Raw genomic sequence first — 24,791 nt, forward strand, 5'->3', positions numbered from 1 at the left:
GTGACATCACCGCCAACATTTTGCCGTGGCGCTACCCGTTTTTGCACTACATGCTTACACCCAGTACTGCAGCTGGTCTCTGCAAATCAATGTAATGCTGTTTGTATTGAGCGCCGTTCATAGTGATGTCTATCAACGGTCTCGAGTTCCGACTTTAAGCAAATTTTACGAATTATTTTCTTAGCATGTATCAGTGAGTTGCGTCGACATATTCAAGTTAGCTGGAATCAGGGTGTCGGAACGGAACGAAAACCGAAAACGAAAAACGAAAAAAAAAAACGATATTTAGGACCGGAACGAAAACGTAACCGAAACTTTATCTATTATTTCGTTCCGGAGTGAAAACGAAATTTTTTCAATCGTTTTTCGGTTCACGAGAAAGCTTAGGAATCCGGAGCAACTGAGCTCGTGCAATGTGAGCATATCTTAGGGTACGGTATTAGCGCGTACCTCAGGCAGGAATTCCAAAGCAAAGATATGTTGAAATTGTGCGAAAAACGAAAACAGTGCCAAGCAGAGATGTTTATATTAACGCAAGTGGATTTTCGCGCGCCTGTCACGCAGGCCAGCGTAGAGAGGGCATTGTCGGCGCCGAAGTTTGTTACAGCGAAAGCTGTTATGAGATCACAACAGCTGATTTTGGCGCCATGATTGTCGACCGCCTGCGGCGTCCATGACCGATAACGCGTGATATAAAAAAAATAAATGAGAAACAAATTTCTAGGCTCGGATGGCATTTCAACCCGCGCCCTCTGCGTGGCAGTCGGGTCTTCCACAACAGTGCCACGCTAGTGCTTCTATAGAGAGTTTTAGTTTAGCGCGCGCAAACCTGTACGTACGCAACGGCCTGTGCGCTGCGTACATTAGAGTTGAGGCTGTCTCCTAGATTTTTAGTTTACCGTACGCAACAACCGAAACGTGCACTGCGTCTAAGCGTCAGCACCTTCGTCTCGGCCTGTTTTTCTGCGCCATCTAGTGGCTAAGAAATAAACTACAATAGCCGGTCCACGGCCGCCTGGATCGGGGCGCGCGGCGGTGATCCAGGCGGCCGTGGCCGATCATAGCTGACACAAGTCAAGGCACGAGACAAGGCAAGATTTTACGATGGCGCAAATTTTGTTGAGGTGATCTGTGGTGAACGGTGACGGTTGGTACGACTTCTACGAGGCGAGCAGCAGCGAGGGAGGAAAAATGCCTTCCAGCATCCTTTCGAATCAGCGCCTTTTGGTCACTCTTTCATGGGAAGAGATAGACGGTTTGATGCTCACAAACCGAGAGCGGTGGCCTTTGAAGGGCGACTGCAGTCTCGACGACATCGAATATCTCCTGCATCTTTGCAGCGATCACTGTCCACTGCATTGGGTCCGCGAACGGATTCAAGCTACTCACGTAGACAAGGAGCTCCAAATCGAGGGCAATTCCGAAATGGACGCGGGATTTATTCGCTGCCATGACCGCCGTGCCGCTTGTTCTGCTGTCGGACGCAGCCATTTTGCTTGTCTCGACCGGTCGAGATCTCGCGAGAGAAACGCCCGTATTGTGTGATTAGAGGAAGAATAAGACGCCTAATTTCTGCAGCCCTATAGGGAGCACGGCGCAGCGTCTGGGGGTGGGGGAGGATGGGAGAAAAGTGGATCGGAGTGTTAAGAGTGTCGTTGTGGCTCGGACGTAGTAGCAGTCATCAAACCGGCAGCAAGGGCAGGGGTGGAAGGATCCGCGCTCAGCGGTATACGCAACGGCCGTAGCGGGAGCAACGTAAGCGCCGAGATCTAGCGTGCGCATCTCTCCTAGGTTCAGCGCATGCGCAGTCTTGCTCTCTCTCACCCGTTGCGTGCGCAAGGCTGTTGCGCGCGCTAAACTAAAACTCTCTTTTGCTTGCGAGGAGCGCTTGACAAGCGTGAGTGCTGACGAGCAGTGCTGCCCAGTGTTCCGTATTCAATACAAAGGCACAAGGTGCCCGAGCAGTGCACTGTTCCAACTAATACCAGCCGATCTAGAGGGCCTTATTCCTCATTAACCAAATCTTATTTTTCTCCATATTTACAACCGCTCCAGACGCGTGGCAAAACTGCTTAGTCTTCTTGAATACTGCTTTTGTCAGCATAAAAATAGGCTACGTCGTCATTTTAGCATTAACGCATTTAAGCATAAACAATATATTAAAACACCATCAATCGTTCAAACATGCTGACCATGCAAATACTATAGGTAGCGGAAGAACTGCCCCTATGGGAATTAGTAGGGCGGTTGTACTGCACGAGATATGTAACCAAGCTACTATCCCTCGATCTTGGTAACCTGTTTTGCGTGCTCTTGCAGTTCTTAATGCATCTGATGACATCAGCTTTATGGGGCGTTCATTCTTAACTCGATAAAACTATCAAGATTTTTTACGGGGAGGAATTACATTGATCGGATTGAACTGCCCGGCCATTCCCAGAGTCCGAATGCGCTAAGTTTTTTTCATTCCGAGGAATTGAAAGGAATGGAATTGCGGCATGTTCTAATTTCCCGCAATGGAATTGAAAGGAATGGAGGCGCCCATTCCGCCACACTGCTTCCCACACACTGCACAGTGTTCAGCCATAATTCTTTATCATCAGTCACAGCGCAAAGTGCACATAATGCCTTACATATGTGTAGCGTGTACCACGAGACTCCGAAGAATGACGAAAAATGACATAGTGGGAGCTTCTCTACTTCGGAAGAATTGGGATGATTTATGGCGTAGTGGGTACCTTGCATGTGTACTTGTATTATTGCCCCAAGAGACTCTGCAGCGGGCTCTACAAAGTCCGCTCTTCCAGCTTTTGTTGTGACTGTGCTGCGTGTGTCGCGCAGGCCTGGCGATCTCTTTATCAGAACAGCGGTCTCGCACATCAGAGAGTACACTCAATGACGTGCTGCTTCTGAGATCGTGCTCACTCCCTTGACACAAAGCATAGAGCCTACTGAAAAATTCGTATTTGTCTTTTGAGAAAATAAATACTATGACTTTGAAATTAATACTGGTTTGTGATAGTTGGTTGAAATTCGTGGTACAGTTACTTCCGCTCCTCTGAAGAACGTATTTTACCCTTGTCCCACTTTCCTAACAGCAGGGCAAGTAACTACATCACAAATCCAATGTTCGTAATGATTACCTTAACTTCATATTTTTCCATACAAAATACTGTTACGAACCGTTACGGAACATTTTTTTTTCGTTCCGGAACAGAAACGGAACGGAACTTTTTGCGGTGGAACGAAACTAAAACCGAAACGAAAAACATTTCGTTCCGACACCCTGGCTCGAATAGCGCAAGTTTTATAGCTTCGAACTTGTAAAATTAGCACTTGATAGTTGCTATTTCATGTAAAAGCGTTCTATACATGAAACGTTCTTTTTTTCCTCACGCTAGGCGTCAGTTTTGTGGAGGACTAAGGTTAGATGCCATTAGGAGAGACTAAGGTTGTTAGGTGAGAGACTTGCTCAGAATTTCTTACGCGATGACAATGTATCACCCTGAACCTTCAACTTGGTCTGGCGCGTCCAGGGTGCGTCCGTTTCCAGATCACTATGATGCCCATCTCTGGCGAGTTCGAAGTGTGTGAAGGCCGAGCTGTGGTCTGCAAAGGTCGCATCCGCGTAGCTGAAGATGGTGAGACGGTGCTACAGAAGGACCCTCCCGGAACGCCTGCTGAAACCGTTGAGTTCGATATGGACTGTGCGGAGATTTACAAGGAGCTGAAGCTCCGCGGATACCAGTACTACGGAGCTTTCCAAGGTGCCCTCAAGGCCGCCTCACAGAGTAAGGGCCGTCTGGACTTATGAATACGAACCTCTCAAAACATGCAGGGTTACAGCCACGGATGACCTGGAATTTGGGGACACGTACGTAGCGCCATCTCTCACCGGTGGCTGTGGCGGTCGGCCGTAACTGAAGCTTAAATAGGCGAAAAAATCATATCTGACGAAAAATGCTACTTACCAAAGTGCACTCCAGGTTCTATACGGCAGAGACCCACTGGAACATTCTGGTAAAATTGCAGTGTGGCACTAGAAATCGCGTGGCTTCCTTCAGTGTTTAATACTTTAGAATGTGGCCCCTTGTGTTTCTAATGGGAGGTGTTCAACTGTACTGGGAAGCAACGCGCTTTGTTATGCAATGCTGCAATTTTACCAAAACATTCCAAGCGATATCTTCTGCATAAACCTGGGAGTCCTTTTTGGTAACTAGATTTTTTCTTCAGACATGATTTTTTTTCGCCTGTTTCCCAATAAGTTGCGGCAGGACACCATTTCTGCCGCCGATAGACGGCGTCACTGCAGATGTCCCCAAATCTTGGAAATGAGCGTCAAGGTTTATTTGTTTTGTTGTAATATGTCACTTATCTAATGACGAGAGTTCGTAGACATATGTTATCTACAGACAGCACACTCCTAATATTACTGCTCGAGCAAAGTACGGTGTTTAGTTGAGTTCCAAAATTTACCTAATATGTACTGATGGGCTCGTTGGTGAGCCATGATATTCATGAAGCAGCCAATCTTATTTACTTGGTAAAAACAAAGCGCAACGTTGCTGCTTTTAGACGGCACTCGCCGCATTGTATGGACCTCTAGCCCAAATATTGTTGAGACAACGCGAGAACGTTACTCGCGTGGACGCCATCATAGGCTTTATATTAGATTGACGCAATTGCATCTGCACTTTTATGCTCGAGCGTGAGGGTAAATTTCGCCGTATTTTGCGACATGACATGAGAGGAACTTTATTGCAGTCCTGAGGAACTCGAATATGGGGAGCCGGAAGCCCCCAGATCAAGTTGGTGGCTCCGCCGTAATTTGCGCAATAAGAAATTCTTCATCTGGGCATCTCTCCTGCAGAACCATACGCGAAGCTGAAATGGGAGGACAACTGGGTGGCCTTCTTGGACTCAATGGTGCACATGAGCTTCATCTGGAAGACAAAAAGAGAATTTTTGCTGCCACTCGCAATACAGTCCATTCGTATCGACCCCATGATTCATGCAAGAATCACCCAAATGGTCGGAGACGAAGGTGAGCCAGGTTCTCCTCAACTTGATTACTGGAAGATTTCAAGTGTGCATATGCGACGTATAAATAATTGGGATTGGGGCGGAGAATATCCCGAATACCTTGAGCATCCTACAACAGACGTGGCATAATTCGTACATTACTGTGTGCTGTAAATATTAGTTAACCCCCCTCCCCCCTTTCTTCTTTTGTAAGCGAGTTCGAAGTTGGACGCATCACTGCTTAGCCTAACAAGACATCTGACCAGACATGGCAACAATAATATAACGCTGTGTTGCCTTTCATGGCACCTTATTCAACCACGACGTCACGTCCGAATCGAGCATCGGTGAATTGCATCGGCCTGTCACGCACTCTACGTGCGACAAACCGTACTTGCATTAACCAATTGAGGACGACGCAGCGAGCAATGGAAAGGAAAATGATAGGTGTAACCTTAAGGGACTGGAAGAGAGCAGAGTGGGTCAGGGAAACATTGGTGTTCCGAACATCTTAGTCGAAATCGAGAGGAAGAAATAGACATGGGCAGGGCATCTAGGTTGTAGGCAAGATAACCACTGGTCATTAAGAGTAGTAGACTGGATGCCAAGAGAAGGCAAACTCGTGAGAAAAAGCCACAAAGTTAGGTGGGCAGATGCAATCAAGAAGTTTGCGGGTATAACGTCCCCTCAGCGAGCACATGAGTGGGTTGAGTGACGGAACATCAATTACTCATTTCGCAATATTCTCATGTGGTTAATCTGCCACTCGTTTTGGGAGCCAATAACGTGGCATAATTGTTCCGCTTAGAAGGGTGCTTTTGGCAGAGCACAGTTCTAGATATGGTATCTGGTCAACCGTTCTTAGTGCTCTCGCGGTGTCATGCAGCTGTTTTAACAGCGAACTGTTCTAGCCCACCGCAGTTTATCTGGTAATGCAAAAACCTCCACACGTGGGCATGCGCCATAGGAATTCGACAAGCCCCACTACCGAGTACAGCAGGTGTGAGAGAAATAGATGAAAAGGAAGAGGCAGGAAGGTTAACCTGGTGCGAGTGACCGGTTGCTACCCTGCACAGGGATGGGGATATAGGGGGCGGAAAGAGGACAGAGAGGGAGAGTGAGATAAAATAAAAACAAAACAAAAAATTCGGCAGATCCCACGGACCGAGGAATCGATGTTATGCGAAGCATGCGCGGGAAAGTGACTGGGACGTAATTTTTCACATTGAGCAAAACGTGACGGAATGACGCTAGAGATATCTGCAGATAGTATACATAGACATATGTTAAAGAGTCGCACATGTGTTATATAACCAATTGTTTACAGTTGCGCACGACGCCAACAGCCACATCGGTATTACCAACATCAGACACGGGAAACTGACATGTAGTGCTTATATTCTTTAATATTCCATAGCGCAGATTCGAACAGGATAAGGAAGGAACACAGATGCACAAAACAGGCGCTACGCGCAACTAAGCTTTCTTCAGAAAAATTTCTCTAGATATATACACAGCCCAGTGGCACGCGCAGGCGCGCTGCACCGACATTACACTCAGTTGCAGTTGTTACAGTTGCGTTTCAGTTGTTATGCTTATACTTGTTCCTTATGACGGACAACGCACGCACGTTTCACGAGCTCGTGTGCATGTGTGAGAGAGCCTTTTGACAGTTCTTGAATCATCATCACCGTGGTCAGTGAGCACCAGGAGCTGGACAGGACTTGTTGTCGAATCCGTTCGTGATCGCGGCTAGGAGGGGACCAAGTGTTGTGAAGTGCAAGTGCAAGGTGCAGCTGGTAGAAATCGTGTATACCTCTTAGGAAGAAATGATCTATGCATGAGGCCTCCTGTCTGGGACCTGGCAACGAGGTCTTGTGATGCCCTGGCCGTATTTCATGCAGTGTAAGAAGCATGTTCAAGTCACCAGTAATGATGAGGGGTATGGTCTCCTCAGCAGAGTTCTTGTAGGAAGCACTAACCCAGATTTTTGCGCAATCCACATGGTCCACGTTGCGGACCACGTGAACGAGTGGATGGTAGTCGATCGTCTTCCATGGCTGTTTTGTCGTCAGCTTCCTCAATTTCATTGCGTCCGCCGCTGTGGTGTAGCGGCTACGATGCTCGGTTGATGAGCCGAAGGTCGCGGTTGCGATCCCGGCCGCGGTGGTTGCATTTCGATTGAGGCGAAATCATAAAGGCCTGTGTGCTGTGCGATGTCAGTGCACGGTGAAGAACACTGGTTGAAGTTTGTTATCACTTTCTTCGCGTGTCGATGTGTATGTTCGCGGTTACTGAGTTGATTCAGACTCTGTATTACCCGCGGCACATACCCGCATAGCATGAACTCTAGTATTCGGGTATGTGCCACACGTGACTGAGAGAAAGGGTTTCATGACGTATGTGACAGGTATTTTGCGTTATTCATGTCATGACCAGTGAATCGTGTTGTTCATACATCGATACCCTGCTATGCTAATTTTGGTATATTAAAACCTATGATGACTACCAGGAGAGCGCCCAGACGTAGGCGGCTAGATAGATAGATAGATAGATAGATAGATAGATAGATAGATAGATAGATAGATAGATAGATAGATAGATAGATAGATAGATAGATAGATAGATAGATAGATAGATAGATAGATAGATAGATAGATAGATAGATAGATAGATAGATAGATAGAAACGGCCAAAGTGCCTGAGGTTCGCTAAGAAATGCTTCGCATTTTAAATGCACACATGCAGGACGTCCTATCAGAGCCGTTCTGATAGACCGGTAGAAAGCAGGTGCGAGAGCTAACCGAAAACTCTGCTCGTCGAAGTGCATCACGGGAACCACGTGACAGAGAGATAAAGGGAGAGAGATACAGAAAGAAAGCTATGGAAATAAAGAGAGGGAAAAACACAATAATAATATTAATATCTGGCTTTTAACGCCACTACACCACGATATGATTATGAGAGACGCCGTAGTGGAGGGCTCCGCAAATTTCGACCACCTGGGGTTCTCTAACGTGCACCTAAATCTAAGTACACGGGCCTCAAACATTTTCGCCTCCATCGAAAATGCAGCCGCCGCGGCTGGGATTAGGTCCCGCGACATTCGGGTCAGCAGTCGAGTGCCATAACCACTAGATCATCGTGGCGATGCAAAGATAGGGAATAAAGACATAAACATATAGAAATACAAAGAAAGGCATACAGAGAGAGAGAGAAAGAAATAGAAACAAAGAGATGCGAAAAAGGGATATCAGAAACAGAGAGAAAGATAAAGCAAGCGAAGAAAGGAAGAGAAAATGCAGTTTGAAATTGTTTTTAAATGCGAAGCATTTCTTAGCGAACTTCTGCGACTTTGAGCGTATCTATCTATCTATCTATCTATCTATCTATCTATCTATCTATCTATCTATCTATCTATCTATCTATCTATCTATCTATCTATCTATCTATCTATCTATCTAGCCGCCTACGACTTTGTGCTCTCCTGGCCGTTTCGTTAATCGGATGTATACCAAAATTGGCGTGTCACAACATGGCCTTATTACGAACATAAATGACAGGTCATATCATGAAAATCATGACACGCATGTCATGAACAGCATGATTTACATTCCAAGGCCTTTGGGCTCCCTGGCCGTTCCGTTAATCGGATGTGTACCAAAATTGGTGTGTCATAACATGGCCTTATCACGAACATAAATGACAGGTCATATCATGAAAATCATGACACGCATGTCATGAACAGCATGATTTACATTCAACGGCCTTTGGGCTCTTGCGGCCGTTCCATTAATTTCATATATACCAAAATTGGTACAGCGTGACAAGAGTTCATGACGAACATAATGGCAGGTCCTAACATGCAAATCATGACGCGCATATCATGTGCAGCATGATTTACATGACATGGTCGCAGGGCGCTCGCGGCCGTTTAAATGAAGGGATACATACGAAAACTGGTATGACGAGACATTTCTGTTTGACGAACATAACTGGCACGTGGTAACATGAAAAACATGACATGCAAGTCATGTACGACCTGACTTACATGCCACGCTCATGATGCGCCAGCAGCAGTTTCAGTAGATTGATATACACCAAATTTGCTATTGCGCGATGTGACTGTATGAAGAACATGAATGCCAGTTGGTAAGATGAAAACCATGACATGCATGTCATGTATGTCATGATTTATTTGCCACGCTCATGATGCATTCGCGGCCGCTTCGCTAGCTCGATGTACACCAAAATTGGTATTGCGCGAAGCGACTGTATGACGAAGGTAAATGAGACGTGGTAACAAGAAAATCATGACATGCATGACATGCACGACATGATTTACATGTTATGCTCATGACGCACTCGTGCCGTTTCGCTTGCTTGACATACACCAAAATTGTTATTGCGCGACGCGGCTGCATGACGAACGTAAATGAGAGGTGGTAACATGGAGATCATGACATGCAGGTTATGCATGTCATGATTTACATGCTCCGCTCATTGTGCATTCCCGGCCGTTTCGCTAGCTTGGTATGCATCAAAATTGGTATTGCGCGACGCCACTGTATAACGAACGTAAATGAAAGGTGGTAACATGACAATCATGACATGCATGAAATGTACGAGATGATTTACATGCCATGCTCATGGCGCAGTCGTGGCCGTTTCGCTAGATTGATATGCACCAAAATTGGTATGGCGCGATGTGACTGTATGAAGAACATGAATAACAGGTGGTAACATGAAAACTATGACATGCATGCCATGTATGTCATGACTTACATGCCACGCTCGTGGTGCATTCGCGGCCATTTCGCTCCTTTGATATACACCAAAATTGGTATTGCGCGATGTGACTGTATGACGAACATAAATGGGAGGTCTTAACATGCGAATCATGTTATGCATGTCATGTACGGTATGATTTACATGCCACTGTCATGGTGCGCTTCCGGCCGTTTTCTTAACGTGATATATACCAAAATTGGTATGGCATGACACGAGGGTGTGGTGAACATAAAAGACAGGTCATGCATTGTATATACCAGAATATGCGTTTCATTGGCATGGTGTACACTAGATTGTGCATGCATGCGTGCATGGCAAACATGTGATATATGGTGGACTAGATTCCATGGCATGAATGATTTCATTTGGCTCAAGGACAAACAAGGCGACGTATGCAGCTCTTTGCTGGCTGCTTCGCATTACATCGATTCCCACAGTGCGTGGGATCTGCCGAATTTTTCTATGTTGAAGGTCGGTCGCTATGTAGTTTTGAAAAAATAAGTTTTCCATGCTGTACCACTCCATCGACGAAATGCAAAAGACAGAAGCTAAGCGGAAGATGCAAGTTTCAACAGATCAAATATCCTCGAACGCTGGAGCGAATGTTTCGACAAGTGGTGTCGTCTTCTCGAAGGCAGCAGCTAAAATTGCTCCGTTCAAATGAAGCGGCTCAACTGAAGAAGAACTCAGTTGCTACGTTAAGAATTCAAGAAGACCTGTCGAATTATTCGCGCCAGCAACACCCATGTTGGAAGTTTTCATTTCTCTGAAGAATGATTTCAATGAAAGCTTATTAGCCTTATCGCAAAGCGGGAACAGCTCGCGCGGAATGCTCGGGATGTTTGCTTTACCATGCCACTATATTCAAACGCGTTTGGAAACTGTCAGTTTTATAAAGTATTACATTGCGCTAACGAATGGGTGTGTATCTGGGAGCTAATACTTTCAATAAACAGCATACTTTTCTATTCCTGTGAAAGCGTGAGAAATTACAAAGGGATTCTTTGTTCCCTGATACACAACTTGCTGATTGTTTAAAAAGCTGGCAATAAATGCATCATTGCATTATTGAGTAAGTAAACGTTTACTAGACACACCACAGACCTTCGCTGATCGACCATTTTCACGAAGTGGAAGGGCCGATGAATTCTGTACTATTTTCTTGCATGTTTGTACTAATTTAGTCTATCTTGCGTTTCTTTTATTGTTCGTGAATGGCTGTCAGGCAGCACGCTTTTGTTGCACTACAGCTTGTTTGCGCTCTAGTACTCTGTGAAACACATGTGCCCATAATCAGACATGACACTGGACACTGAAACCCAGTCGCACTAGGCTTCGCGATAGTGTGCGTTAAAAAATGACTCATATACGCAGTGACACTAATGACAATTATTTCATGACGCCGTTATTTTACACGATTGAACAATTTTTTAAATCCGTTAACTTCCAAACAACTCGGCTTCCTATTTGATCAAATAACAGGGCGATGGCTGCTGCGACAGGCCTTCCAATAAAAGCGCGATTTTTCTACTACATATTGTTTAGTTAATTCTGGTGACTCCACGTACATAGCGCCGGTTACTCTTTTTGGCAGATTCTAGGTCTGTTCTCCTTTTACATATTTAATGATAATAATTTCTACATTTTTGGCGCACGTTACAGAATTCACGACCTGTAATGAAGAGACATCTTTAATCTTGATTTCACTCTTCAGCTAGTCATAGTGAGCCCAATATTTTTCCGAATTAGATCCGTTCAGTGTAATGACAGCATTGAAATGGAAGGTGGCACATCTTGCGCGAGCTGGTTTCTGCAGCACAGGGTCACTGACACTTTATGTGTGGCTTTGAGACCGTAAGCGCAAACATAGAAGTAATAGGAACAGTTTGTTGTCAAGTGCTTCATTTACCGCTCTGCGTGCAGGAGTGGACCTCCTGTATAACTCCCACTACAACTTGCGGCAGGCTGGTGGCGTCGAAGTACAAGGCGTCAAAGTCAACACCGTGCAACGGCGGCCGATGCTTCAGACGCCAATCGTAGAAGAGCACCGCTTTGTCCCCTATTTCGATAACGAAATCGCCAGCCACGAACGCGAGAATGTCTTGCGAGAGTATGCAGACGTATGCAACTGCATCAGCCGGCGCGTCCTGGAGCTCACCAAAGAAGACCAAAGCCATCCTGAGACAAGTTTAACCAGCTCTGCGGTAGTACCAGAAGAACTGCTCTACCAATATGTTAAGAACATTGCACCTAATCAAAGCTTGCTCCAGCTACTCCTTACTATCCTGAAACAAGCAAATGACACGGCAGCACTGGCTTCCACTGTCAAATCAGCAGTGCTCTCCTCCTCAAAAGCTCTTGAGGAGGACATCCTGAACACCGGTCTCCTAGAGGAAGATCCTCTTAGAGAGGTCCTCGATGTAGTGGTCGAAAACACATGGTCCCTCAAGCTCCGTGTGTTAGAGCTCGCGGGCCGGAGTGTGGCAGCCATGGGTCCACGGGTATCTGCTTTGATCTCCATGTACGGCACGCGCCTAAAGAGTGAATACACCCTAATAAATGTAAAAAACTGCCGCCGTCTCGCCAGAACAACTGCTCGAAGCCACGGCACCAGCTTCACGGCTACAGTCGGCGCCAACTGGGAAGCTGCCAGAAGCTGACTTAGTGATCGCTTTCTTCGGCATCCTGAATGGTCTTGGTGATCTGGATAATGTGGCTGAAACAATGGCTTCAAACTGCAAGGAACACGGATTTGTTCTTCTCTCGCATCGCACAGCGCTGACTGCTGCTGAGGTGCTCCTGTCGAAAGTGAGTGGTGTTCCGTTTCGAGTTTACTCTGTGGACACGATGACTGCTGCTTTCAGAGGCCGCGGATTTAAGTTGGTTGCACTCAAGTCGAACAACCTGTCGACGCTGCTGCTGTTAAGGAAAGTTACAGTAACCATGGACGTCATGAAGCAGGCAATGGTAAGCGTGCGAAACAAGCAGCTTAGATGGACTGAGTCGCTCAAGGAAAAAGTCGCTGAATATGACAACAAGCCTATGGGACAAAATATTTGGCTACTCGCTGAAGATTCCGGTCAGAGTGGCATCCTGGGCTTAACCAACTGCCTTCGGAAAGAGAATATTGGTCAGCATATTCGGTATGTAAAGTTCACATTTGATTTTACTACACATTTTATTTCCGCTATAAAAATTGCGCAAATGTTAATGACTAAGCTTCGACTGATTTGTGTACAAATAAATGTAATGGAAGAAGGCGCGTCGCAACAGTTCGCTTCCCGCAAGGTAAAGGTGCCTGAAAATTCAGTAGCAGTGTATAAGCAAGAATAGCAGCAATTTTCTTTTAAACTCGCAAGTGTTACAGGATTCTATGTTATATTTATATATTACATAGTTATATATATGTTTTTGCACATTTCATTGCACTGCGGCCTCCGCTAAATACACGTAAATTCCTTTCATTCTTTCTTACTAAATCGAGTGCACAACAAAGTAATCGTAAATTGTTTTAAAAGTGTTCTTCATATCATTTCCATAGATCTCTTCCACTGGAAAGTAGTACATTTAGGCAGCATTGGCCCTAGGGATTGAGGTTGCCATAAGAAAACTGCAGATATCTAAAAAAGAAAGCAAAACATATACTTGTAGACCACGCAGTAGCACGGCCTGGCTTGGGGAATTCCTTCGGTTTCTCCGCGGGCAGCTGTTTCCCGGAGGCGCCATGTACATTTATCATTGCATGCAACTTCAGCGCGAAAACGCATATGACTACTCAGATAACGAGAGAAAGAAAGCTACGAGCAAGGATACTAGCAAGGTATTTTTTTCTCTGTGCAATTCGTGCCGGAGTTTTACGTAGGCTTTACGAGTGCGCAGAGCAAGCATGCCATTCTTTCATGTCGATGTCCATTTGTATGACGACACGCTTGCAAGCTCGAATTGTGAAGACTGCAAATTGCAGCCCCTTGCCCAGCTGCGCTTAAATTAGCTACTCCGCCTGGAACGTATATCCTGCACTACACAAATCATGATCTTAAATGTGATGTTATAGTCTGTGCTTATGTCAGCTATGGCTAATTATGTAATCAGGCTCACGATACACGCGTACCTTGGCTACCGAAATTTTGCGCCATTACGTAAAGTTTAGTGCGCTGCATGACACATAGTTCAGTCATCGGTGACATCACCAGCAATGAAGCCTCCACATAAGTGCTTGTTCAACCGCTCACGGCCTGATGCCGTGTTGAGTGGGAAGGGGACAGGCGGGACCTTGAAGAGCCAGTGTGACCTATGCTTGCAACCATCGTGCTGTTCCAACGATCCTCCTTTTCTTTTTTTTGTTTCCATTTACGTTATGTAGCTCATAGAAGCACACTTCTCAGTATCCTCAATAAACAAACGCGAATATAATGGTAACTTTATGTTGCTGACTTCTACACTTTATTTCACACAGATGCGTATTTGACGCCAGCTTGGAGGGTTTAAACAGCGTAGACGACTTCAGCCCTGCCAACCCGGCCTACAAACACATAGTAGAGAAAGACTTGGTAATGAACGTCCACCGCGATGGCCAATGGGGATCCTACCGGCACAGAGCTGTGCAGTGGAGTGAGAGTTCTGAATTTGTTTCTTTTTCTGCTTCTTTTATTTCGAGTCATGTTTATCACTGACGCTTTCATTATTCCTACGTGCTCTCAGATGCATCAGTAGGCCCTCCAAAAATTTCGGTTTTGCCTATACAGTAAGCATCATATTACTGCATTGAAATGTTTATCGGTTCAGGATGATGCGCCCTCATATCTGTGTCGCATGAGCTGCAGGAGCACGTCATATCCCCCAGGAAGCCTCTGGCTGGCCGACTGCGGACCCAAGCGCCACCTTAAAGCGCGTATTTTGGCCTAGCCCTCTGGTGCCTTACAAATGGACTCCCACAGTTACTGGACGTCGGACATAAAAATGCATCTCAAAGAAGCGAAACTATGTGCTTCTATTCACGTCCTTCCAGCCAGAGTCGGGTGAACAGCCTTTATGCAGGAGTGCGCATAAAACATTTATGAGCGATAAATTTCAGTGAAATATCAACGAAAACAGCAATGAGATATCATTGCAAGTGATGTTCCAATCAAAATTAGCAGCAGTGATTCTAGTGTTCAAGTGATTCACAGCGTATCTTGAAGAGAAATAAAAAACAATTCCGACTAATTCTACTTGCAGCAGACTAGCGATGTGGTTGCTACAGCTTGAAGTTCAAGATTATTTGAATCTTAAGAGGTATGCTCGGAGAGTTTGTAAAGGGACATCAATCACCCTGGTTTGACTGGTACAACGCTCGTCAATCGCCGCGCGCAATCTTTATTGCTTTATTTACAATACAGTAAGCCTTCACAGGCTGTTGAGCAGGTGGGACAAGATGTTATGTAATATTGGGTACAGCTCAGTTCCAAACGACGCTGAAAAGCCCCAGGTGATTGGTAATATAAAAATGCACTTTAATAGAGCTATTTTCATTCGAAAATTTTAATATGACAGTCAGGGCGGCCTGTTATTCTGCAATCTTGAATGAATACGTAGAGTTGTGACGCAATTACTCTTTCAATCCATAGCATCAATAATGCTAAATCAGTTTATCTGGATATTGCAAAGTGGAGGAATGTTTACGAAAGTAAAAATTGGCATCCGCGCTCTTGTAACACAAAGCCATAAAGAAATGTCTAGCAATTTTATCAGAGATGAAAGCTTCCTGTACAACAGGAAATTTATCCTGGTTCGGTATCGGAACCAACAATCAATGCTTTTCCTTGTTGGTTGCTCTAAAATTTACCCGACGAGAAGGCTAGAAATTGGCAGTGCGATGGCGCAATATTTTAAGGCGCATGGACAGTGAACATGGCAAATCAGCAGTGCACAATTACGCGAGATGGAGAAAGAGGTACTGAAGGGACGAAATTCTCAGCAGCAAATTTGTAGAGTGACAGTCCCGCAAAAGCTTTGGTCATGAGTACCAACCACGCACTTCAACGAATTTTTCCTCAACGAGAAAGCGTTTCAATCTAATAATCCACATACATTTCCTTGTAGCTAGGCGCTACAATGAGGTGGATGTCAAGTTTTCCTACCGCAACACTTCATCTGCTATACAGAATCCCGCGTACCTGATTAGACGGAATTTAATCCAATCTAAACGAGATGAATGTGCATAAAGGATTAGATTCGTGGAATTGATGCTCAGTAGTCGTGTCTTCACTTGCCGATTACTGTGCACTCGCACTATCTATTACAAACCATTTAGTTAACTCATTATGGAGAGGAGCTGCCCCCAACAAGCGTTCTTCCCGAATTCGAACCGATTGCAGGGTCGAATATTAGTTTGTTAAGGATGTTTTCAGGACTAACAAATCCTTATGGCTTTATCTGTAAGAAAAGCATAGTGCTTTGTAGCTTACAGTTACAAACGTTTGGGCGGCAACATTCCCTTTCATGACCCTTCCTCCGGCTTTTTGGGATACTGTAGGACTCCTAATTGCCATTTTCAGTGTCCATGTTTCTCTAGCTTTCGCTTATTTCGTCCTCGCGCTGGTCATTTCTGGCCTCCTGGTTGCCTGTTATCGTATAGCGATCACCCCTGAAAGACGTTACTTCGGTGTCGAACCACGGACAAAAACGAATTTTTCTTCAACTATAGTCGGTTACAACTTTTAGAATAAAGCTCCGACCTCAGCCGTACCTATACTACATAGAGAGAACTTCCACAGATAGCCTATCCAAGTGTATTCGGTCATTTCAGTGTCGTCATTTCTTTTTCAACGATAGTCTCTTACACCTTAGAATAAATGTACCATCCGCCCTCCAGGCGTCCCTGTGCCACCCTGAGAGAGCTTGCGTAGATACCTTATCCAATGCATTCGGCCATTTCACTGACGTCAAGCGCATTTAGTAAAAGCCCTGTAGGTGAGTTTCCTGTTCAGGCACGTGTTCGTGTCACTGGCTTCCGTTCAAAAACTTGAGGTTCCTGACAAATTTCTGTGAATATTTTGACATCATTGTTCACCCAAACGTAATATCATAAATGGAGACGTCGACCTTATAAGTTTTAAGCGGTTATACGCGTGTTGTTTACAATAAGAAAGGAAAAACCTTACGGTTAGAACAGAGACTAAAATAACACGCGCACAGATGAGTGGCAGGCCCGCCACAAATCACGGGGCGGAGCTTGCATATAATCTTAGCTTGTAATGGACTATAGGGCGCCTTTCTACCTCTCTCTCTCTGAGTAGTCTCACCCACTCTCTCCGAAAAATTCGTCAAGCATGTCCTTGTAGGTTTGTACTAAAGACGTGAGGGTGCCGTAATTTCTATTCATAGCCATAACGCTGGCTGATGAAGACACTTTTAACAAAATTTTCGCATGACGCCATGACAGCCATGGCAGTACACCAGCACGTGCTTCATTTGCTTCGGTCGCTTGACTTCGGTTGCTTGCCCTATGCAAAAACCGGACAAAGGTTACTCAAATAAACAATTGTCAGCAATTTGGAAGTCGCGAATTTTCTAAATAAATGAGCTTCATTGGGGCACCTTTCAGAGGCAACCCAAATTTATTAGGGCCGAAGCTCCTTATAGCATCACCTGGTCGGTCGTCGCTCCGTCCGGCGTTCCCCCGCCATCTCGTCTCCCGTACCATTCAATATATGGCGCTGTCCCATAGAGATGCATGCAAACTGCAGTTGGGTGACGATGTACTAGATGGCGCTGTCCTATAGAGATGTGTGCAATATGGCGGTTGGGTGAATGCACGCTAGATGGCGTTTTTAGATGTGAAGCATCTTATAGCGGAGTTCAATCCGGTGGTGGTGTGCGGCGTGACCACCCTTACTGCGCATGCGCAAGCTCTCTCCACACACCTCCACTCCCCTCTGCACTTCCCATTTCGCCTCACCCTCTCCCCTTTCCCCTCCCCTTCTCCACTTCCCCTCTCCCTTTGCCTCTCCCTCTCCACTCCCCCTCTGAAACGCGGGCTTCACATGCCGAAACACTGCTTCGCATCACCTCATGGTCCCTTTTAGCGGGAGATGGTGTGATTTTCTGTTGTTGCAAACGAATTTTATTTACGGCCACCGACATAGTTCCACAAAACCACCCTGTTTCAGAAAAGTACCAGAAAGAAAGTTCGCTCTCCTTCCCCGCCAACTAAGCTTTTATATTTCGCATAGAACATTCCCAAAAATGAAGTATATTAGGCTCAATGCCGATGCGATAATTTTACCATCTTTCCCTCCTGCGTTCCTTCGACGTTTGTCAGGTGGAGAGGCGAAAACAAGCACGCACTTCGCTTACCTTCAAGTCAAGAACCGAGGAGACCTCTCGAGTCTGCAGTGGTACGAGTCTCCGTTAGGCTATCTCTCACCTTGTGATAAGGTGGGCTCTGAGGGAGCGTACGTGGACGTTTACTACGCTTCCATCAACTTCCGCGATGTCATGCTGGCCAGCGGAAAAGTGAACTTGGACACTTCACGCGGTGAGTAGTGTTTTTCTCAACTTACCCGAGTATTTCAGGCTTTTGAGGAGATGTCCCCCTGCCTAGATGGCATATAAGCGGTTACATGAAGGGTACATACAAATAAAACAAAGAAAGCCCATGACAAATATTTAGTTTTCATTGAAATGCAGAAATAGAGAGAATTCGAAACGAAAGCGAAGGGCGACCACGCCTTTTATAGGCGAACCTGTTGTTGGTCGTTTTGGAGTACCAATTGGTGCTCCAAATAATTCCCCTATGGTGACGTCTTCGTTCGATATCTGTAGGTGTGTACACCTAGCCCTGAAAGTCATAGTCTGTGCCCTGGACAACAAAAATATCTTGGCATGTTGATAACTTCGCGCCTACTGTCATTTCCCTTCACTTTACTGCTTCAACATTTGGCAAAAACAATTTTTTTGCCGATGTGTACCTTGAGTACACAGCCGCTCGACTTCATATAGTTGTGAATAAAGAAATCAGAACACGGCGGTCAGTAATTGCGACTGTTTCTCGGTTATCTACAATGTATGTAGTTGCATAAGGCATGCATAGTAAGACCATCGCATCTGTTGTGAGAGATTGGTTGTAGACGTATTACAATTTGTTGGTCTAATCTAAATTACTTAATGATGCGCACACCGTTTTCAAAATCTATTCCAGATTATAATTACCTGAATGACAATATATTACTGGTGACCTGTATATTTGTCCAGTTGGAGATAATCGTTCCAACAGCGGGACTGAAGATTAGGGGCACACTGATTTAATATCTCTAAACACATATTTATCACTTTGTACCACTATTTAGGAAGATGTCGTCGGTACGTGAGCGAAGTTCGTTGACCATGAAGGCAGAATTTATTGCGACGGTGAACAATGAAAGGTTCGTGAGTATCGAAGCAAGTGGGACCTAGGAAGCAACAGTTGCTCTAGTAAAGCATAGACGAAGATTTCGCCCCGTTCGTTGTTTGCTCGTTTCGGGTCTTTTTGTCTGAATAGGATATGTGTTTGCGCAGTGTTGTCTTGAACACCAAGGAACTAAAGTGGCGTTTATAACCCGGCTTGATCACACAGGTGACAATGTCACAGGGGAGGCCTTCCCCGGCATGGAGTATTCAGGCCGCGACTGGAACGGAAGACGTGTAATGGGAATCGTCAAGGGCCAGTCCATAGCGAGTGTCCTCGCTGCTGACCAGGCCGTGATGTGGGAAATTCCAGAATCTTGGACTATGGAAGAAGCTGCTACCGTGCCAATGGCATACTCGACCGCCTACTATGGACTGGTGGTACGCGCCGGCGTTCAACCGGGAGAGTCGGTCCTCATACACAGCGGCAGTGGGGGCGTCGGACAGGCTGCCATCTCCATCGCCCTTTCCATGGGTTGCAAAATCTTCACCACAGTAGGTGAGGTGAACCAGCAAACAGAAACAAAACGTGCTAGAATATCCTCAACAACTCGTATGTTTAGATGAAAAAAAAAAGGTGCACCCGCCTACTAAATTGAAGTAAGGCGTGTCGTCCTGTAATAAAATGTAGCGGGACGTCGTGAAGAAACGTTGCCAATTTTCTGCGAAATATCTCAGCTGTTCTTCAGTGAACGCAAAAAGTATATATACAGCTGGTAATTGTGAATCATACTGACTCTTAATCATTGTAAGAACAGCAGCACGCTACCACATTCCTAGTGCTTTTCTCCTGCCTTTTTGAACCATAGTGGATTACGAAACGGCTGTTCTGGCAAAATGTCTTGTTTTATTTTGTCTCACAGAGTATAACGGTGGAGGAGTTGGTGCATAGCCTAGCCGAAGACTTGTGGCGTTCAGCAGGAATGAAAAGAGTAGGGACAACACAAGATAGGATGTCACACTTTCGACAAGTGTATTTCAGACCCAAATATATTCATTTTCACAGATGTGCACATGCGGAAGGCACATCACGTGCAAACTATCAACAGCGCTATGTGAAAATGAACATTCACTATTGTACAGAATACCGGAGACAAATACGAGAGACATAAAAATTAACAATCAGGAATGAGCTCTTGTCATATCGTTTGCTTTGTACTGGGCCTACTGTCACGTTCTTCACGATGCACTTATGATTTTATTGTGGATTCGTCCATGGAAAGAGAAAGTACTTAGTGTACTTAGCTCAACATTGTTATCGCACTTGCTTCGTTCTTTCAGGATCTCATGAAAAGAGAGAGTTTCTCAAGCGACGGTTTCCAGCGTTACAAGACAGAAACATTGCTAACTCACGAGACCAGTCCTTCGAAGAACACGTCATGCGCGAAACTGAAGGCCGGGGTGAGTACATTGGCGGTAAAGTGAGAAACGCAATCCATGCTTGCCTGAATGTGTTCACGTAACATACACTATGCACAAGTGGTGCTCACATGACCTTGCACAACAGCTGTTTTGCCTAAATGACCACTTTCTTGTACTAGGAATAAAGGAATGTCATGAGCGAATAATCTAAAGATTTTTGTATGTCCCAAGCCTACAGCCGCCCAAATCTTTAACTATCGTGCGCGAGCGCAGACTTTTTGTGCGTCAGCGCCGTACGACGGAGCCAAGTTGCAAACAGGGCGAGAGTAAGCGCATGCCCACGAAGCGAGCTCAGCTGATCCCATCGTCTCCTTGTCTGTTTCTTCGTGGGAACGTCACCCAGGATTGCCTGAGTTCAGACGAACGGGCAGCGCGTCTTGCTCGTAGCTTATATTCCGAATATCAGAAGGCGACCGAGAAAATGAAATCCGCAGACGTCACACGCCCGCGCGCATGAGATAAGCTGACAAACGTGGATCGTTCATTTGTTATCTGACCACGCGCGTCTTTCCAGTCCGACCGTGATCTGATGAAGCAAATGCCTTTTTTTTGCGCTTACTCTCGCCCTGTTTGCAACTTGGCTCCGTCGTACGGCGCTGACGCACAAAAAAAGTCGGCGCATCGCGCACGATAGTTAAAGATTTGGACGGCTGTACATTGTCGCACGTCGCCATTTATTAACATAATATTCCTGTTTATCTTAGACTTGTACCCATTGGATATTCATTCCATAAACTGCAATGAAGCAACGGCTTTTCGAGAGAAATTCAGAACACTACTCAAACTGTTAAAGAACGTCATGTTGCGGGGATGTCACTCGTAAGCAGAAACACTGCAACAATATGCGAATACACATACAAGTTGTAGACTAGCTGCGATGCTATAGAAAAGGAAGTTAATATACCGCAATTGTTTCGCTGTCTGCAGCAAACGTAAAAATACGGAATATGAGAAGTCAGCGCACATTCGGGTCTTATATATTCCCGGAAGACACAACCGCCGACTCCAACACGGGAATGCTCCTTTATAGTTTGATTCTGCAAAACCTTCAGTGGAAGATCATACAGAGTAATCGCTCGCATGAGAAACATTCTTACAAATACATATTTTCCAGAAAATGAATGATGCGAGAAAATTGGTCAGCGTATTGTTTTGTTAATGGCCGGCCTTAATTTCTGGAGTCTTGGTGAGCCTTCAAACCTGCGCAGCTCGGCATTTAAGATTTCGCCCACTGGACAGAACCCGGATTTCCATGATAACCATAATTATAAAACGATAGATCGTTTTCTCCGGAGAGAATTGTCTATTTTATATAACTTCTCGCAAAATTTATTCATAACGTAAGACATGTTCCCAATTATCTCAGAATGACCTTCAGGACTGCTTTAGAAGGCGTTGATAAAATTGCGCGTATGACGCGAGTAGTGCCGTGACTTAAGGCGAAAGCCGTATATACATATGCGTCGCCACTAATGGTCCAAAACCACTCATGATCAGAGATTACGTGATGACGACGTCACCGTATGACGTCGTTTCGTGCCATGATGCAGTCACGATATGACATCGTAATGACATCAAAGATCGCCAAAAATTTCACTTCATTAGGACGTCAACAGGAGGCGACTATGCCATCACATAATAATATATCGCATGGCGACGCCATCACAAGACATCGCCGCTTGTCAAATGTGGGCCGACCACGGACGCAGTGCAAAACCGCGTGAGGTACAAAAGGCTTGCAATGCATACGATCCCAGAAGCAGCGCAAAACAACGTTAGGTACATTAAAGTTTATGGGGGAGCACGATCAATACATTCGACTGCGAATAAAAAAAAAGGTGGCTTTCGCCTTCGAGTCATGTTAGGGGAATACATATGGGACCGCGTTACCTTTCTGGAATATATTCCAGCACCTGCGATAAAGCTCGAAAGGACATCACCACCAATATCAATGCCGGCGCGTTTTACCTGCTGCTCAGTTCATCGACAGGCCACTTGCACTACAGCGCTTTTCACTGTAGTGCAAGTGTGGCTTGTATGTTAAGTGTTCCCCTTTCAGGGCGCAAGTGCACCCGATATGAAAATAAATACTCAGCTGTTTGACTGCTTGATGCTTCACGGTCAAAAGCACGTTAAAACATACCCTTTTAGGAGCGTGAACATCACAAATTTAATTTGAGTCAAACATGCATACCTGATTTTTATACGCTGCCCGCCGTTGCTTCTCTGCACATCGCAGTGCCATCACACTGTATTTCTCGCAGGCATCTTCGGTGATTTGTCCTCAGCCATGGAATGCATCAAGCTTAGTCTGATAACGTACTCGTTATATTCAAATGTATTCTTTTTCTGGGAAGAGTTTATTGGGATATACCGCCCGATTTTAACAATTGCTCTCGAAGTACTCTCCGTGTTTCCTTTACCGCTTCGGTGTTTTTTATTGTATCTTGTTTATCTACTTCTTAACACAACAAGCCTTCCATTTCCATCTGAGCCCAGTGTCAGTCTCCTCCTGCCTGAACTCATCTTAGTGCTGCTTTATTGATACTGTTCAACAAATGTTCTGCATGTGCTCACATCATCAAAAAATATCTCACTAATTGTTCTATGTCCGAGCTGTTTTTCGCTTGGCAGGGCAGACGTAGACGGAGCAAAATGCTTATATGTGATTTTCTTACAATTTCATCCGTGTCAGGTGTGGATCTGGTGCTCAATTCGTTGTCCAACGAGAAGTTGCAGGCCAGCGTACGCTGCTTGGCAACTCACGGTCGCTTCGTGGAGATTGGCAAGTTCGACATCTTGGAGAACAAGAATCTGGGGATGTCAGTATTTCTGCAGAACGTCAACTTCCACGGGGTCATGTTGGACAGCCTGTGGGGCGATGACTTCACTGCTTTAGCTCACAAGCGCCGCATCAACGCGCTACTCGCCGAAGGAATCAAGTCTGGCGTGGTTCAGCCTCTGAATGTCTTCAAGTTCACCCGAGAACAGACTGAACAAGCGTTTCGTTTTATAGCCTCCGGAAAGCACATAGGCAAAGTTGTGATACAGGTACGTCATGCTGCGTAACAGCAGGCTTTGGAGTGCTAAGATGGGTCTGCTAGCTGGAGTAAAATTGATTAACATTGCCAAGAGGGATGTGTACTCAGGGTGGCGTCGTCGGCCTTTTTAGCTGTTCTAAGTATTCCTTGTTGCTGAATGACGCAAGTGCCAAAATGCCGAGACTTCCGTGTGGCACGCACCACAGTAGCAGCGTAAACAGAAGGAACAGCCTTGTAAGAGCTGGTTCTGTATGCAGCCAGGTGTGACCTGACTTGAATAGTACGTCGCAAAGTACACGAACTTTTACCTACGAACGCAGTGTTGTTTGTATACAAAGTACGCATATGTCTATGAAAAATTTGTGGCAAACAATACTCGTGGCAGTTTGCTCACTGCTATCAAGGCCATGATACCGTCTATGCTAGCTAGGCAATAAAGTAAGCTTGAGCCAGAGTCGCGCTCATAACGAATCAGGACGTAGCCTGTAATGGGTGTGTCGCTTCAGCCGCCAGCGTTCATGGGGCCGCAGATATACTTAAGCCAGGCCGCTTTTCATTGATTACGGCACAGCTATTCGTACCGATTGGGCAGCTTGAACGTTCCGGCCCATTAAGAACCGAATGTAGCAAGCCACGTCAACCTATACTGCGCCAGTAGAAGGCAACAATCTTGTTGCCGCAAGTAGTTACTAAGATGATGAGCTGCGAGTAAGCCCACTTGAAGGTCGAGGTAGTTATAAAGGTAGGTCACCTAAATATACTCAAGCAAATAATATGAGGTGACGCCAGATTCAAGACAGAGCATGCTCGCGACATTCACAACTACATAGCTGCACAAGTGAGTCCTTCAGAAAAGAGGTGCCTATGTTGTCGCGACTATTTACAGTGCTATTAAATAGTACGATATCTTTGGTGCAATGCGTAGCAAGCTTTAGTGTTCCCACATGTTCGCACTTAACCTGGCATGATACCTGGTGTAAAGTTACGCAAGCGCAATTTGTGTACCTATGCGTACTTACGTGACTCCTGGTATAGTAGTAGAAATTCACGCAACCGATATTGGCGAATGGCCCATGGTACAGCATTTTA

At 45.4% G+C, this 24,791-nt stretch overlaps 1 protein-coding gene across 1 annotated transcript in view; it reads left to right on the forward strand.

Moving 5' to 3' along the window:
* LOC119398657 (fatty acid synthase-like) overlaps positions 1 to 24,791 on the forward strand; it is a 144,935-nt gene that overhangs the window by 78,094 nt on the left and 42,050 nt on the right. The window contains exons 13-21 of the mRNA XM_049417380.1: positions 3,537 to 3,791; positions 4,871 to 5,044; positions 11,737 to 12,267; positions 12,401 to 12,956; positions 14,270 to 14,430; positions 18,122 to 18,331; positions 19,409 to 19,738; positions 20,521 to 20,640; positions 23,357 to 23,712. Coding sequence (XP_049273337.1) covers positions 3,537 to 3,791; positions 4,871 to 5,044; positions 11,737 to 12,267; positions 12,401 to 12,956; positions 14,270 to 14,430; positions 18,122 to 18,331; positions 19,409 to 19,738; positions 20,521 to 20,640; positions 23,357 to 23,712 — 2,693 coding nt within the window. The remainder of the gene's footprint in view (positions 1 to 3,536; positions 3,792 to 4,870; positions 5,045 to 11,736; positions 12,268 to 12,400; positions 12,957 to 14,269; positions 14,431 to 18,121; positions 18,332 to 19,408; positions 19,739 to 20,520; positions 20,641 to 23,356; positions 23,713 to 24,791) is intronic.

The sequence above is a fragment of the Rhipicephalus sanguineus genome, chromosome 7 (assembly GCF_013339695.2).
Source record: "Rhipicephalus sanguineus isolate Rsan-2018 chromosome 7, BIME_Rsan_1.4, whole genome shotgun sequence".
NCBI lineage: Eukaryota > Metazoa > Arthropoda > Arachnida > Ixodida > Ixodidae > Rhipicephalus > Rhipicephalus sanguineus.